Source organism: Lupinus angustifolius, chromosome LG05, assembly GCF_001865875.1.
Source record: "Lupinus angustifolius cultivar Tanjil chromosome LG05, LupAngTanjil_v1.0, whole genome shotgun sequence".
Taxonomy (NCBI): domain Eukaryota; kingdom Viridiplantae; phylum Streptophyta; class Magnoliopsida; order Fabales; family Fabaceae; genus Lupinus; species Lupinus angustifolius.
Window position 1 is genome coordinate 5,625,128 of NC_032013.1, and position 18,529 is coordinate 5,643,656.

Sequence of the window (18,529 nt, forward strand, 5' to 3'; positions counted from 1 at the left end):
GGATGAAATAGTGAAAAATCAAGAAATCCTCTATTTTGGAAATCTAACTTTAGAAGATCGGTTGTTGCATTATATACTTAAATACATTATAGTTCCTAAGTTTTCCAATCATTCTCAAATTATTGTTATGGAACTTAAACTAATGTATGTTATTAAGCATAATATTTCCATAAACTGGGCTCTAATGATAATGCAACATGTGATCTTTTAGAGGTACACACAACCCCTTACCTTATTGGTATTTCCACTGTTGGGGAGTCTATGATCGAACTTGATACTAGAGATAGCAAGATGGATGTGGATGTCATCCACAAAATGGACTTCTTTCGAGACCCTTCTGATTTGTTGTACAAACATCGGAATGATCAACTACTGCTCCTACGGATAACCCCTCTGATATTCCTCTTGAACCTCAGCCCTCTACATTCCATGTTGAGTCGTCCTAATCTTTTGTCATGTCTACCAATCAGATGATTATGATGAGTTGTTATCACTTCAAGGTTTCTTCACTACAATGATGGATGCCCATGATATTCAGAACTAACAAGTCCATGCTGAATTTATAATGATAATGATAGTGACGAGCTAGAGTATTAGAATTGTTGTCTAAGAATTTTTGTTTTTTGTTTGTACTTTTGATGTTTTCGTTTATGAACTTGTGTTTGGGTTGTAATATTTTAAACTTAGTTAACTTGTATTTGTATGAACCTTTTTGTACTTAATATTATTATGTTATGTTGCTTCAATTGATTCCATCATCTTAGACCATATACATGTTATGGTTCATATAATATATTTTGACATTAGCTTAGATATAAGTCGCGCGCGCGCGCGCACACACACACAGATATATATATATATATATATATATATGTACCCTTTTCTATGTATATATTGTTGTGCCTATGGAAACCTACCATTTCCTTCTATTTGATAAAGTCAAAAGGGGGAGAAAATTTGGAGTTTTTGTATTTTCTGGATTTAATATTTCAGGGCACATGTTCAAAAATAAAGGGGGAGTATACTCAAGAAAACATGTCAAATTCATATCGGGTATGCATTGTGAGAAAACTTAAACTTTCGAGAAGATGTTGGTTTGTTATCATAAAAAAAGGGAGATTGAGAAGAAGATCTTGCTCCTGACTCTGGTACGACTTTGATGAGAATACCAAGATCAACAAAAATAAGAAAAATGATGAAGACCTTGAAGACATAGAAGACAAGCTTCCAAATTTCAAGATTTCATAGTATTCTGAGATAGATATTTTTATCATAAAATCTTTTATTTATGATTAGTCACAATGCTCAAGTGAAAACCATTATGAAATGACATTGAAATTTAGAGTCAAATGATAAGAGAGTTTGTTATATATTATTGTGTATTGTGGTTATATCCAAGTTTGGGAGATAGAATAAGGTATGTGGAAAAGTGGAAAAGTGGAAAGAAAAAGTGTTTTGTAAAATTGTGATGTAAACCATCAATTCATCTCATTAATGAAAAACCATAACCTCATAAAACAGGGGAAAAAGATGAATGATGATACACTAGTAAAGTCAAAAGGGTAAAAAGTTGGGTTGTAGTACAAAAGATTTGATTGTGATACATTTGGGTATAAATGAAAATTAGAAAATGTGTTGAATTTCTCTCTTGGCCCACTATGATCTTTGTTATCTAGAAAAAATAATGTTCATTTTAGCTCAGTCACATTACAACCAAAATTAGACTTTAATTATCCATGTTGCATACTACTAATGATGATTTATATGACAATACCAAAATTGACTTTGTTAATTGTTCAATGCATGTTAATGAGAGATATACAGTACTTAAGAGAATGAGGTAAACACTTTGAGAAAAATGCACTTCCTGATTAAATGACATATGATTTGTTTGTAGATGAGTTTCTATTTTGATTATCCACTTGAGCTTGATATGCCTTCCTTGTGGACACCATCCATTGCCTTATGATATTGAATTCATTGTTCTAACTTGTCTAATCACGTCGATGAGTGATCACCTAGTTGAGTTGCATATCATGATCATTTTAGCATAACTTGTTATTTTGAAAACCTAATCATGTTTTTGAAAAATTCTAGCTTGGACTTTTGTTTGAGAACAAACAAAGTTCTAAGTTAGGGAGAATTGATAAGTGTCAAATTTTCATACTTCAAATATCATCTTTTTGATACTTTAGCTCATGAATTAGTCCAATTATTAGCAAATTGATCTTTAACTTAACATATTATATGAATTGTCAGATTTTATTATTTAGAGTATTTATGCTGGCCATAATCGGTTGTGTTCAAACTCCTTAAAAGGATATTAAATTGGGAATTTTAGAAAGACATTCAAGTAACATCTATTTTATTCAAAATTTATTAGTTCCTTAGGCTATTTTAGCTCGATTGGAGGTGTAAAAGCAGGGGAAGGTTAGAGTAGCTAACTGATGCTCATTAAGGAGGTAATTGTTTTTCCTATGAGTTTTATTTCTCTCTTTGTATCTTTTTGTTTAGTTACCACGCCAATGTATAGTTAAACTTTATATTTGTTGGGATTGAATGTAATATTAACTTGATGTATGTATTTTGGTTCGAATTTATGCTTATTTATCATATTTTGATTCTTATGAGTTATCTTTTGTGCTTAATGTTTACTTTAATATTGACAACCTTTTTGTGTGATTTTGTGATTATGAATGCATGAAGAAATTCTCATTCTAGAATCTGATTAGAGTAGCTCATCATATTGGTGCAAGTGTGAGACATAGATTTATATCAACTTGTCACATTCTACGTGTTGTTGATATAATTACTAGACATAGAGTCATTGAACACTAAAAACTCTCAACTTTGTTAACATAGTTGCTAGACACTGATGTATGTTAACAATTCATAAATCTTCATCTTGTTAGTATAGTTGTTAGACATAGAGTTGTATTAATGAGCTACTAATATGACTAAGATATTAGAGATCGGTACTATTTAAGTGTTGCATTAAAATCTCAATTTCATAAGTATACTTGTTAGAAATAGAGGTGTATTTTGTGAATCATAGTTCTCCAGCTTATGAGTAGAATTGTTAAACATAGACCTTTATTCAAAAGCTATTAATTTGACTAAGACATTAACAGTTAATATCATTGATATTCCTTTGTTTGTAAGAGAATCATAGTTGATGAATAAATGTTGTTGAATCAAATGTGTATAGTAGATAGTGAATAGTAAAGTCTAATCCAACATCTTTATTTGAATAGTTTTATCTGATCATTTAGTTAGCTTATTAGCATAATCAAACCAATCAATCTCTTAAAAAACAACTTAGAATAACAATTTTTTGTTAAAATGCTATTATCAAAGATGTCTTTGTGAATTCGACAATATTTTATACTTGTTTGCAACAACCTCATTTGTTAATTTAATTGATGAATGGACACTCTCTAACTCTCACTCTCAATATTGTTCACTCCCCCTTAACTCTAACATAATTTTCACATGAGTCGTAAAAAAAAGATAGATGCAATAACTTAAGACTGAAACTGTAAGACCATAGGTATCTATTCTTAAGATGCCAAAATAAGCAAAAGAAAAAGTAGAGTTTATCAGAACTAATCAATTATGAGAAGCATGTAGGTGCAATGATACTCCTTCAAATATTGTGCTATGAGATAGCATCTCATTGCACAATGGTATAAGGTGCTACTAGATTCTCAGAAATATCAAAAGGTCAAGGGTGAGGAGATAACTTTGGTAGTACCTAAAAAAACTGTGCTATGAGAATGATGTTTCATGAGCAATTGCATGACTTAAAATGGAAACATACAACTCCAATAGAAACTTTTGTACATGACCAGATAAACTTCCACAAAAGAAGAAACGGGCATAACATATGATATGTGCATATATATATAGGTTTTGAAAAAAAACAATGTTTCTATACAACAACCAGCATAATGACAGAAGGAACATGAATCATCAATCCCATAATTTTATCTTAAATAAATATTTAACGAAAAGGGAGTGGAAATACTAACTTAGCTCCAAATGGAAATAGAAGCAATTATGTGCACCAGATGTACAACAAAAAATCACAAGAAACTCAGCAACTATACTTTGAATTGAGTGAACACTATTACATCTAAAAACCTATATATTGCATTGTAAGATACTTGAAATTTCCACCGTACTATCATATATATAGCCAAAAAATATTGAACCCTCTTGGTCCTAGGAGGAGTACCCGGAGCGAGGTGAGAACTTATAACCATCTATGTATCAGTGTCATATTTTTGTGAAGCAAGGTAACTCAAAGCTGTGACTACATCGGCTATTACCGGACGCATATTGGCCTGCTCCTGAACGCACATTGCAGCAACAGCGAGGGCCTGGTATAGCCCTCTTGGTGGATATTGACCTTGGAGCATTGGATCAGCCATATGTGAAAATTTTCTACGTTCTTTAAACAAGGGTCTGGCCTGCAATAAAAAAGGGAGTAATCCATCCAAAAGTTACAACTCAAATTTTAGTCAAATTATTTAAATAATAAGCAAGGACTACGTCAAAATATCAAATTTTAATTTCACAACTGAATATGTTCAAATACTTCAATTTCTAATAGATAGCCTGCAAAAATATGCAGAAGTCAGTCAAAGAGTTTATGGGATGTGCAAATCTTCGACCACCAGTTTCAACCATTACATTAAACGTTTTACCAGAAAAATTTATTGAGAAGGGAAGAAAATGAAGAGGAAGAATAGAAAGCCTCCTAAGAGAAGTGGAAACCATAAAAAAAGGCACTCGAGATGAAAGGACTCCGCAATAACTATGACAGAAAAATTCTCAAAAAAATCTTAAATATTTGATTATGCACCATGTTTTGTTAATATTAGGAGGTGACCAAGAACTATAAAAATGGAAATGATTTCTCACGACAAATTCTCAAGCATGTGTACAAGGTTACAAATAGAATTTTTCAAGCAGGGCCAACTCGTCCGGAAATACTTACCTCCCATTATTTTATTAATTTATCCACACGGACATTGACTAATTTTTAACCATTAAAATTGAAATTTATTACTCTGCTCTCCTGCTTTTAAATCATCAGCTAAACCTATGATCAGATGTCACGGTAGGATAGAAGTTTCTTACCCATGCAACAAGATTCTTCTCTCTTGCAGATTTTGAATCATCAATAGCTTTCCTTCCAGTAATTATTTCCAGAAGTACTACACCAAAGCTATAAACATCTGATTTCAGAGTCAGTTGACCTGTCATTGCATACTCGGGAGCACAATAGCCGTAGGTACCCATAACCCTTGTTGATACGTGGGTGTTTTCTCCAACTGGCCCAAGTTTAGCCAAACCAAAATCAGATAACTTTGGATGATACCCTTCACCAAGCAAAATGTTGGAGCTCTTTAAATCTCGGTAAATGACAGGAGGGTTAGCTATGTCATGTAGATATTCTAATCCTCGTGCTGCCCCAGCAGCTATTTTCATTCTTGTGTTCCAATCAAGTCGTTTTTTGCTAGGAGTAATATCTGCAAATCAAACATATACTATAAATATCTAGTAGAAGACATTACAAAATTTAAGAACAAAAATAGCAAGCAAATTTGAAATACAAATACCGTGTAAGTGGTCTTCCAAGGATCCTAGTGGCATATATTCATAAACTAGAAGCCTTTGATCTCCATCGGCACAATAACCAATCAGGTTGACAAGGTTGGGGTGGTGAAGAAGACTTAACATCAACACTTCAACAAGGAATTCTCTATTCCCTTGTAGCCCATTTCGATCAAGTTGCTTAATTGCAACAATCTACATTCAACATTAGAAAGGAAGAATTTTGTTGCCAACTCAAAATATATAAATTTTAAGGCCAGATGCATGCTGACAAATTTCATAAGCTATTATACTACGTATCTGAACAGAGCAGTAAGGATACAGGTGGAAATGATGAGTAACAGCAAAAATGAATGCACCATTTCATTTCATTTTCCTGTAAATTCGCCGTACTCTTTGAAAACAAAGAAATCATAAGAAAGAGACTCACCTGATTAATATTTTCCAAATGTCCTTTGTATACTCTACCAAAGCCACCCTCGCCTAAAAGACATTCTGCTCTAAAATTTCTAGCTGCTGCTGCCAATTCACGGAATGAGAATGTTTGTGCAGCAATATGATCAGTGTTCCCCCCATTTTTAGAGGAATCTTTAGAATTCATGGAGGTGTTCTTCTTCATTTTCCCTGCACTCAGTTTCAAAGACTAATGATTTAGATGGGGATCGGTATAAGCTACAGCAGGTCTAGATTTAACTTCTAAGATCAATCCACGTTCCTTTGGTTTGTGAGAATCAAAATATACTGCATAGCATGTTTCATTTTCCAATTCCAAACCTACATTGATTTTCCCACATAGGAAGGATTTTTTCAAAATTACCGCAAATGGTAATTTTAAACTTAATATGTAAATGAGGAAACCAATCAACTGAAAGAAAACAACTCAAGTGACAAATTTTACATTACAAACAAGGCTGACACCATGATTTTGGGAAGTTCATTAACTTCGGCGACTATAGGTTGTGACATACAGCATCACCTGAATCAGTGCTAGTAACACTACATCGATCAAGGAAATGCAATGTATCCAATATAACTAAAAAAACATAATCTAAAACTGCAGAAATTGTACAACTCAAAAAGTCTAACTACCACATCAAACAAGCATAAAAGGTATCTCTTATGATGATCATGTAACTAATCATAGCAATAATACATATGATTATATGAAGACTCCACCATAACCTTGGTTTAAAAATAAATAAACATTTTTTTATAAGAAAAAGTGGCAGTCATTAACTACATCAAACCCGAGCTATCTATACTTGGAAGTTCACTCATCCAGAACACCAATCAGGTCAAACAAATACTTTTTTTTCTAAACAAAAAAATACACAATTTCAATTGCTACAATTACAAGAAACCCCATGTAAATCAAAGAGACAAATTAATAAAAAATAAATAAAACCCCAAAATACCTTCATCAAGAAGAAGCAACAGAAATCTAGTGAAAAAACAAACCATTATTCTCAAACACTAGAAAAAGAAAGCAAATTTAAGTACCTGGGGTAGTTCTAACTGGATCAACTATGCTTTCCTTCACTTCCATCATCTTCTTCTTTATCTTCTTCTTAGTTTTTGAAATTCCAGAACATGGAATCCAACCCATCTTTGTTTTCTCTTCCTTCTCACCAAAAAATAATCAGTAATCAATAAATCTCTCAAATTTCACTAGGAAAGGAGCTACCTTTGCACTTGTTCACTCACACTTACATTTGGGTCTTTGGAATTGAATTTATGTACTTATGTTGTTTTATTTTGTTTGCATAGTATTTTAGATTTGGTCATTGGTTTCTTTTTTTGGTCGTGAAAACAGCACTATTGGCTGAAATGTGCCTCACAAACACACTTCATGAGCTTCAAGCGGTGTCGTTTATATGTCAATCTCTTACAAAATAATTGATTTTGGATTTAAGTTAATTTGTTTATGTCTTAACATTAACATGTCATGCTAGCCACTCCTCCCATCTCACCCTCTACTCCACGTCCTTCTATAAGACTCTATTAAATAAAGATGTTTTTTTTAATGGTGTTTGAATTTTTTATATGTTTATTTAGCTACCTTTAAAAATGTTAGTACTTTTCTAATGAATGTTCTAGTACATGTGTTAATAAATTTTTATAGCTTTATTTAGCTACCTTTAAAAATATTAGTACTTTTTTAATGAATGTTCTAATACATGTGTTAATAATACTAAGGTTTATCTGTGTAAGAAAGATAATATGAAATTTGTATGTTAAAGTTTAACAAAAAAAAATAATAGTTCAAAACAAGTTACGAGAGTGTAATTAAATTAAGTGTTCATTATTTACAAAAATATTTAATTATGTAATTTATTTTATAGTGAGGTTTGAACAAAAATGTATATGAAACAAATTGTAAGGATATGTTATAAATTTTATTTCTTGATAATTTATTTATTTTTATTTTAGTTTAATATAGTTTTTGAACAAAAACAGACATTGGTTTAAGTGATACACGTTTGATTTCCTTTAAGCATGGTTCAAGTTCGAATCTTGTGGATAGAAAAAATATCAATTAAAAAAGTTAATCTCATATAACAATGGATATTCCCAGCTTAGATAGAATTACCTCTAATGTAATGATACTTGTGTGAAACCAAAAAAATATATCACATTTTTACTGAACTAATGGTCTCATTTTATCCACTCCCATACTTTAAATTTTATATCAACTATAATATCAAGATCACTTTAATCAATAAAATACGGAGTAATTTATATGTGTCTATGTGATGTGATAATTAATAACATAAGATAATTTTGAAATGGATGTATTTCACGAGTGTAATTTTTTTATACAGGAATACAAACTATAAAAATAAAAATTTGTTGCTTAGTTACAAAAATTACGTTCCCATTAATTATGAGCTTTGTGTAACACATTCATTATATGTTCTTCATATCATCCTTGAATGATACCTAATAAAATGAGCTTAAATTAGAAAATGGTTTGTTTTATATTTTGCAATGTGATATTTAGTTTTTGATTAAAATACTTGCCATTTTATTCAAATGTATAAAAACATATAAATAAAATATTGTTATAATTTATTACTTTAAAATAGATAAAATCAGTCCTTCTTTACTTGCATTTAATAAAGTGATAAAGATTGTGCCCTTCCAATGTGCCTCATATCTTATACTAGAAGGTATTGACTAATTTGGCAAACTACGTAATTTTTTCATTTACAGGTTCGAGAAAAAATTAATATAAATTTGTTAAATTGAATCAACTCCATTCCCTTTAAATTGAGTGAAGTTAATTCAATTTATTAATTTCTTAAACTTGATTCCTGGTGTAACACTTTTATATTAGTTACTTATTGTTATATCTTTCAGTAATTAGTCACAGGAATTGGTACTAGTTAAAATTTTACTTATTATTACGTATGTAACAATATATTAGTGTAATTTTTCTATAATAACCACAATTAAATTAAATACAATACAAAGGGGAAAATTTATGTAACAATATACAATGTAATGAATGATTATAGTTATAGCCGCCCTCAAAGTTCAACTCTTAACAAACAACAAAGAAGTACTGACAGCTGTGGATGTCAAATGCATTTCCTATGATATAATTATTACAAGGTGGACCTCACAAGATCAAATCAAATTTTGTTTTCTTTCATTTTCGAATTTTGTACCCCTTTGGTCAAGGAAAGTAGCTATTTGTATTTTGTACTGAACAAGTAGTAGATATTTGAAAGAATAAATATATTAGGAAAATATTTATTTGTTAAATGTTGGATTTTACAATTTTTTGATTAAAAATAGAAATAAGCTAATAGCGATTACACTTTTAAGAAAAGACAAAATTTAGGATCAAACAGAGCGACACAATGATCTTTCTATAATTTGCAATTGAAGCAGCTCATTCATAATAATGTAGCTATGTTTCTCATACACAAAAAAAAATTAGCTACTAATGCCAATAAGGCTTATGTTATCTGATGATGGTTTGTAGTTGCTATTTGAGTGTAGTGTATAGTACTAAAAAGTTTAGACTTTTTTTTTAGTACTAACAAAGATTTACTTTTATCTTTCGGGTGAAGAAGTAATTCTTTGTGGGTGTGTTATTATTTCTTCCAACAAGTGTCGCTCATATGAATTGAATCTTTGATATTTTGATATTTTGATTTTTCGATCTACAGATCTAGTAGGATTTTGCATCACTAAATCAACACTTTGTTAATAAAATGTTTAGACTTTAGGCTTATTCTCTAGTGACTAATATGTTACTATAGGCTTAATTATAGATTCGTATCTTCACTATTTATTTGCATGCATGAAATAATGAAGAGTCTTTTTATTTTGATGGAACTTCGCCAAGGACTAGTAATTTATGGGTATGAAAAAAAAAAGAGGATAACTTTCAAAAGGCTAAATATTAATATCATTGTAAGAACATTCCTTTGCGAAAGAAATCAAAAAGTTTTCAAGAACATGTCAATAATTAAAGCACTTACCCATCAACTCTGCTTTTTACTTTTTTTATTTTAACTTTTTTTCTCAGTTTTCCCTTTTATTTACTCATCTTCCCTTTCTATTCCGTCTTTGAAAAAACAACATGGATAGAAATGAGAGAGTTTTTAATAGAGTGAAATTGCAATCTACTAAGAACACTATGAAATTATTATACTCCTAAGAAAGTTATAAATTAATAAGATAATAAAAGAGTAAATTTTCATTTTTGATTCATTACTTTTGGGTAAACAAGACACTATTTAAAAAAATCTTAAATTATGATGATCATATAAGTGTCATCATCTTACAATAGAATATTCTAGAATTTTAGACATAATATTAATATTTGATTAAATCTAAATATTAAACTATAATATTTTATCCTTTCTCCTTTCTAATAAATTCCATAACAAACATTATAACATACATATTATCATTACGGACCATTTTAATATCAACCTTGTTCTCCAGGTTGGAATGTTTATTTGACTGAATTATGAAGAGGTTATCTTTAAAATTTGTATTTGTTGTTTCATTACCAACAGCCCATGTGCTAGGTCCTATGGTAAATAGTACAAAATCATCCACAACTCTCATTTTATCATGAGAGGTTATATCCAATTCATGGCCCATAATATTTGGATGTTGAGCCCTGCATTTTGCTTTCTTATCATCTGTCATCTCAACTGCATTTTGACCCACAATTTTGCTTTCATCTTCATCTTTTTTAATGGTCTTGTTTCAAATATTTTAATGTCCTTTGAATCTCCAACAGAGGAATCACCATCTTCATCTTCATGTTTGTCCTCCAAATCTTCTTTTAATTGAAATAGTAACTCTCTTATCTCTAAAATGAGATCCGTGACTGGAGGATGGCCCATGTGGGGTGTTGGAATTTGCGATGGTGGTAGTTGAGAGGGTGTTGGTTGGAGAATTTCCCATGTATATTCCTTAGTAAGCTTACTTTTTGCCATTAATAGTAGTATACTCCTCCCACGACTGAGGGAGTGGGTTGTGAGGGTGATTGAAGAAAAGGAGGATATGTAGAATAAGATGGATGAGAGGTTGAGTAATATGGTTGTGGTGGTGGCTTTGGGGTGATTGTGGTGTTGGCCAATGTGAAAATGTATGGAAATGAGAATTAGGTTGTGAGTTATGTTGAGAATAGTGAGTATAATATGGATCATATGGTGGATAAAAGGTTGGAGGTTGATTGTAACTATAATGTGTAGAATACATGGTTATAGAGGGATGGGTGAAAGGATGAAAGTACCAATTGATAGAGTGCAAATTGTAATCTACTAAAAAAACAATAAAATTATTCTACTCCTAAGAAAACTATAAACTAGTAAGATAATAAAAGAGTAAACTCTTCATTTTTTATTCATTATAAACAATACACTATTTAAAGAAATCCTAAATTGATGATGATCATACAAGTGTCATCATTTTACAATAGAACATTCTAAATTTTAAATGTAATATTAATATTTGATTAAATCTAAATACTAATTTATAATATTTTATCCTATCCCCTTTCTAATAAATTCCATAACAAACATGATAAGTAATATCATGTATCAAAGAAAAAAAAGTACATTTGTACGTGTTTGGATAAATTTGATCAACTAAGGGATAGAGTTTTGAAAATGATTCTTAAGTTCCTCAATAACTTCGCAACATGCATACAGATTTTAATTCCCCTCGATAAGTTGCAAATCAAGTTCTACATTGTGTTGTGTGAAGATATATGTATAGTTAATTAATAAAATTTTGATAATACATTAATTTTTTTTAATTATAATTAAAATTTAACTATAATTAATAACACAAAAAATATAAATATCTTTATCTCTAAATATGATATATTGTATATGTTTTCACACAATTTTTTTTTTTTAAAAGATCATTGGTATGCACATTTATCATTCCACTAGAAAGTGTATTTTGTTCAATAGTGGACAAACTGATTTGAAGGCTCAAGTCTCACTTACTTTTCAGCCAGTCAATGCTATATATTATATAGAGACAAATAATCATTTGTTAAGCATCAATTTTTATTTACCCAAACTATTTTTTAGGAACTGTTGGTTTTATCTGTCTATTCCTATAAGTAAAACTGACTTTTTAGGGCAAAAACCACCCTTCTTAAAAACCATGGTTCAAACTTCGAAGACATCAATTATTATTCTCTGACCGATATGATGTTTTCAACTATACTATAGTAAACATATTTAATTTAAGTATATCCATTCTAGGCAATAAGCATAGTGGAGTGACTGACAAAAATAACAGACCTATGGGTATTTATGGAAATACACGTAATGGGTACCTAAAAATAGCTTATGAGTGGAAATGATATTTATGATATCCGCCTCGTAGGTACACACAAATATATATATTTAGTTTTTAATTAAATTTTAATATATATTCATTATTATTATTATAAGATTATATATCAAATATTTTATTATTATTTCATAATAAATTACACTTATTGACTATGATCACAAATTTATCAAATATATATCATATTATTCATATAATGATTATTTTTACATATTAATTATTAAAAATTAAAGAAATATATAATTAAAATAAAAAACCCATTGAGATCCGCTACCTGCGGTACCCGCAAATATTGCGGGTTTGAGAACTGGAAAGCACTACCCGCACCCCCTCGCACCCGTTGCCATCATTAAGCATAAGTCAGGTTGGATCGGGTAAGGTTTGTTCCTTACCCAGTCCTAAATGTTGATCGAGTCAATTTTTGAATTTGGATTTGGACTTGGCCTTAGACTTGAAACTAACTCAAACCTAAATATCGATCAGGACAACCTATGAACCTGAACTCGACTCCTAGACCCAATTAAATATAATATAAAACTTTTTTTACATAAAATCTTCTCAATATAATTTTGTATTTATAAATATGAAATTTGAAATATAAAAATATATGTATATATATATTGTTGATCATGTATATATGATGAAAAATAGAGAATCAATGATACTTTTGACTACACAAATATCCTTACTGTGTACATAATTGAATATAAACATATATAAACATGACGAGTGAGTAACATGGGACTAGCAAGACCTTATCCTACACATTCACTCAATTTGGTTCATCTATAATTAGATGTATATATGGCCGGGTTTCATCGTGTCTAGGACTAGGTTCAAGTTCAACATTAGACTTTGTAAATGTTTAAGATCGGGTAAGAGATAAATATTACTCAACTCAACTTGTCATGCTCACTCATGACTTTTGTTTGTATGTGTCAATTAAGTTGTGTATAAAATAAAGATATTTCTTTTATCCAAAGTAGATAATGCATTTAGTTGCAACAACCTATCTACTAATACAATTTCATAGTTTTAACCGTGTTTTTCAATTGTTATTGATAGTTATTTAGGACAATCTTAAGCAAATGATTTATTGCCACAATGAAAATGTGTATATCATTTCATATGTCATCAATTATCTAATTATTTCATCATATTATATAATACAATTAATTACTCACAAAATATGTATATATACTATTCATATATCAAATTGCATATTAATTATAATAGGTAATATTAAGAATACGTTACCTAAACAGTGAATACATTATATTTACTCGGGTTTGGGTCGATGTGGAGTTCAAAAGTTAGCACAAATGACATTTAGGATAAGGTTAGCAGATGACAAAAATACTCACCCCATAGGTGCCTACTTAAATACTCATAACACATACCTGCAAAAATAACTTATGAGTGATAACAAATATTATGATACCCATTCCATGAGTGTACACATATTTATAAATTTATTTTTTATTTAAATATTTTGTATATATTATATATTTTTTATAATTATATATTGTCTATTTATTATTATTTTATAATGAACTTTAGTGATTAAGATATTATCATACATTTAACATATACATCAATTTTATTATTCATATAATAATTACTTTATTTATATTGATTATTATAAAATATATAAATATATTTTTAATCTTAAAAATTCGTTAGATACCTAAGTATACTCGCTATCTGCACAGGTACTTGTAAATATTACAGATATGAGTATAGGAAAACACTACTTATGTGCATTCCGTCTAGTTGCCATCACTAGATTACCGTTTGAGTAAGATTAAGTTTGAGTTTAAAAAATAACTCGATTAACATTAGGATCGGATAAGAGACGATTTAACTTGCTTTATGCTTACCACTACCTCTAAGTATCTATAAAATAGATATTCAAATTAAAAATAAAATAAAAGAATAGATATTAATTGAAAAGGCGATAAAGGTCTCAGTATTGCCTTGATTTATGACCCTTGATCTTTGGCTATTAGTGACTCTTCACCATGAAAGAATATTCATGTCGTGTTAATGAAAATATTAAATAACCGAAAATGAAAATAAATGTTTAATAAATACAAAAAAACAAGAAATCCTAATTTAATGAGAGATATTATTATAAAATATATAAATATATTTTTAAACTTAAAATTTGGTTGGACACCCGCTACATAGCACCTACAAATATTACAGATAAATGTACGAGAAAGCATTACTTGCATCCATTTTTGCTCCATTGTCTTTCCTAGGTTAGCCTTCAAGTAAGATCAAATCTGGATTCAAAAAATAATTAAATTAATATCTTGAATCGGGTAAGGGACAAGTCTTGCCTAATCTAACTTGACTCGTGCTTTTCCCTACTTCTAAGTATCAATAAAATAGACATTTAATAGATAATAAAAGAATAGATATTAATTGAAATGGCCAAAAAGGTCTTGAGCCTTGATTTATGACCTTAAATTTTAGCTATTGGTGACTCTTTACCATGGAAGAATGTTCATGTATTTCTTATCTGTCCAAATAAAAAAACTAATAACCCAAAATACAAATAAATGTTTAAAAAATATAGAAAACAAAAAATCTTAATAGTATTTAAAGTTAAATACTATTAGGTACCCATAAATATTAAAAATATGGGTACCTATTAATAGTATCCTATTTAAAGTTTCATGTACCCGCGCATATCTGCTATTCGTACGGGTATCCATAAATATTTAAAATATGGGTACATGAAAGCATCTCATTCTCATCCTAGGTTAGCTTTTGAGTAAGATCAAAGTTAGATTCAAAAAATAATTTGATTAATATTTAAGATTAAATAAGAGATATGTCTTACCTAATTTTAGGTAACTCATGCTTATCCCTACCTCTAAGTATCAATAAAATAGACATTTAAATTGAAAACTAAAAGAACAAATATTAATTGAAAGTTGATAAAGGTTTTATGGGGCTAGATGTTTGGCTACTAGTGACTCTTCACCATAGAAGAATATTCAAGTAATTGTTGTTATCCAAAGAAAAACATTAAATAATTGAAAATGTAAATAAATATTTAATTTATAGAAAACAAGAAATCTTAATTTAATGGTGGATATTATTGAGTTTAGTGTAATGGTGATGAAGCTCATCGCCTAATTGAGTTGTGATCCATATTCTAACACATGACGTACACAAATTTAAGGAATCATATTTTCTTTTATCTTAGAATTAAATAAATTAAAAAAATTATAAATATATGACTCCTCTCATATTCAATACTTGAGGCCCATTACTAGGGATATCTTATTTCTGCCTAACTTTATAGTTATTAATTAGCAAGTTATTCGTGTATTTGTACGAGACAACATTTTTTGCCACATGATTGAACATATTACATGTACATTTATATGGTTAAGAACACACATATTACTCGTGCATTTGTATGGTTAAAACATAATACATATTACCCGTGCATTCGTATTATTACTAGTGCATTATATTCACAGGGTTAAAATAGACATGTTACCCGTACATTTGCATAGTTAAAACACACATGTATGTTACTCATACATCTAAATTGTTAATAACATATGTGTTACCCGTATATTTGCCTATTAAAACACATAAGGAAAATAAACACAATTTCGAATTTTGAATTTGAATTTTCTAATGAAAATAGGAAAGTGAAACATGTTACTATGTGATTTTTTTTTTAAATAAACATTTTTAGAATAGGAAAGTTCATTGTTCATTGTCATTCTATTTTGTATTTATTTATTTGACTGGTTGTTAATGTTTAATATTTTTGCGTTTCCACATTAATAAACAAATTAAAAAAACTTAATAAACACAATAAACAAATTAACAAAACCTAATGTTTAATATTTTTGTAGTTCCATATTAATAAACACAATAAACAAAATAACATTGTATTTTGGCAACTATGTTAATTAACATATTAAAAAAAATATATTGCACAACTTCATGTTAAAATAATTTATTTTCATGTTGCATTTTGACAACTTCATCTTAATTAACTTATTTTCATGTTGTATTTTGAGCCATTATATAATATGTTAATTTAACAACACAAATTGAAGAATAACGCTGTTAATTTGGATGTTGATTTATGCGCTAACTTGAATGAGTTCAGTTTAACAACGCATAATTAAAATTGTGCTGTCAATTAGATTCTATTCAACAGCGTAGAGTTCTGATAGCATTGTCAATTAGATTTTATTCATCCAAGAAGCGTTTGTTGATGTGTTCATGAAAATGAGCAGTCAACAACTGAATTCACACTGGATATATAACATCGCTTTTTTCAGGCAACCCTTAAGAAGCGATGTTGAAGATGTCAAAACAACATCACAAACTTTAATATGCGTTATTGAAGATGTTGAATTGTTACTGCAATTTAAATATCTTAAAGATTATTCAGTTCCCTCTACGCTCTCAAACTTAATAAAAAAGAAATCACATACTCTCATAAACCCTCATACTCTCAGAAACCTCAATAAACTTCATCAACAGCTTCCCAAAGTCTCACAATAGTGATGAAGCTACACCGACTCCAAAAGATGTTTCTCAAAATCGAACTCCCCGTGGAATGACATCCATGAAAAATGTCATTCGGGTAAGAAGTACGGATGTGAAGATAGAAGTTCAATGGAATTAAAAAGGCCAACTATTAAACTCGAAGTGTGACAACACATTGGTAAGCTACATTGGGGTCGTGGTTAGACAGAATGTGCCTATTACATTCAACAAATGGATTGATGTTAGGTTGAATGTCATGAAAGAGTGTATTTGGAATGAGATAACAATAAGTTTATTTTTCAGTGCGTGTTTTTGTGTTTTAATGCAATGTATACATGTTTTTATGCAACATATATATGATTGCATGCAATGTATATGTATTTTTATGCAATGTCCCAAAGGAAGTAGCTCAGATATTCTGAAAGAGAAATGAATGTTAGACTACAAACCTATTGATACTCCGATAGATCCTAATGGTAATCTCGTGTTAGACCAGGGGGAGCCACATCCTGGCTCATGGAGATATCAAAGACTTGTAGGAAAAGTGAACTATCTAACCAAGACTAGACTATATATATCTTTTGTTGTAAGTGATATGATCTAGTTTCTTAATTCACCTATTAAGAGCCATGAGAGTGCAATTGTTTTTGTTGGATTTCTCTGAATAATCCCTTAAATTGAATGCGGAAAACCTAATGATCAGGGCTTTGTTCCTATAACAAAATGTTTATGCCCATACATAAACCCAAATGGAACAACCCTGATCTAGACCGACGAAACCCCAATTGATTTCATAGTGAAGAAGAAGAGCATACATTAATTAGCCATTTGGAATTTCAAGGGTATGTGGGTATGAAGATCTTCTAGATGATAGAGCCTGATGATTTTCCTTCTGCTTCTCTAGAGGAGAATGAAAAGCCAAGGAGAGAATGAGCCTGATAGAATTCTGATGATGGTGTTACCTTATGGACTACTCCTCTTTTAATCCACATTTATTCTCATCAGCTACTCAACCAAACCTATTGCTCTACAAATGGGGACCATAACCCATAAAAGTAACCATATTGGTTACTACATAAGTTGCAATAATTCTAATTCAGTCCCGTCATCAAATCAGAAATTTGCCTGAATGTATCTACACTTATAATATTTTGTGACACATATGCCCTTAGCCACCAAATTAATTCCTGAAGACCATTTTATGTTTGGCTAATTAAAAAATGGCCATAACACAATTATAAAATTATATTTGTGACCCATAAACTGTCAGAAATTCTAACATTCTCCTACTGGTCACATATATGATTCACCATACGTGTTATCCTTATTGCACGCTTAAATATTGCCATTATGACTCAGACATATCCAAATTATCCCGTCCATTAGTCCTGTCTCCATATCGAATCACAGTGAATTTCGCCATATCAATCATGACTAATTCAACAATGATCACCAACATTGACACAACTAAATGACATAGATTCAACATGAAATGTGTAGCATGAAAATCACATGAATATGATCTGTACATGTC

The 18,529-nt window shown here is 29.9% G+C and overlaps 1 protein-coding gene across 1 annotated transcript; it reads right to left on the bottom strand.

Moving 5' to 3' along the window:
* Window positions 3,961-7,474, bottom strand: LOC109347572 (probable serine/threonine-protein kinase PBL7). The gene is made up of 5 exons (XM_019587490.1): window positions 7,123-7,474; window positions 6,053-6,246; window positions 5,628-5,817; window positions 5,146-5,537; window positions 3,961-4,472 (listed from the first exon to the last, which is right to left on the bottom strand). Exons 1-5 carry the CDS (start codon window positions 7,226-7,228, stop codon window positions 4,266-4,268), a joined length of 1,089 nt encoding a protein of 362 aa, XP_019443035.1. The 5' UTR covers window positions 7,229-7,474; the 3' UTR covers window positions 3,961-4,265.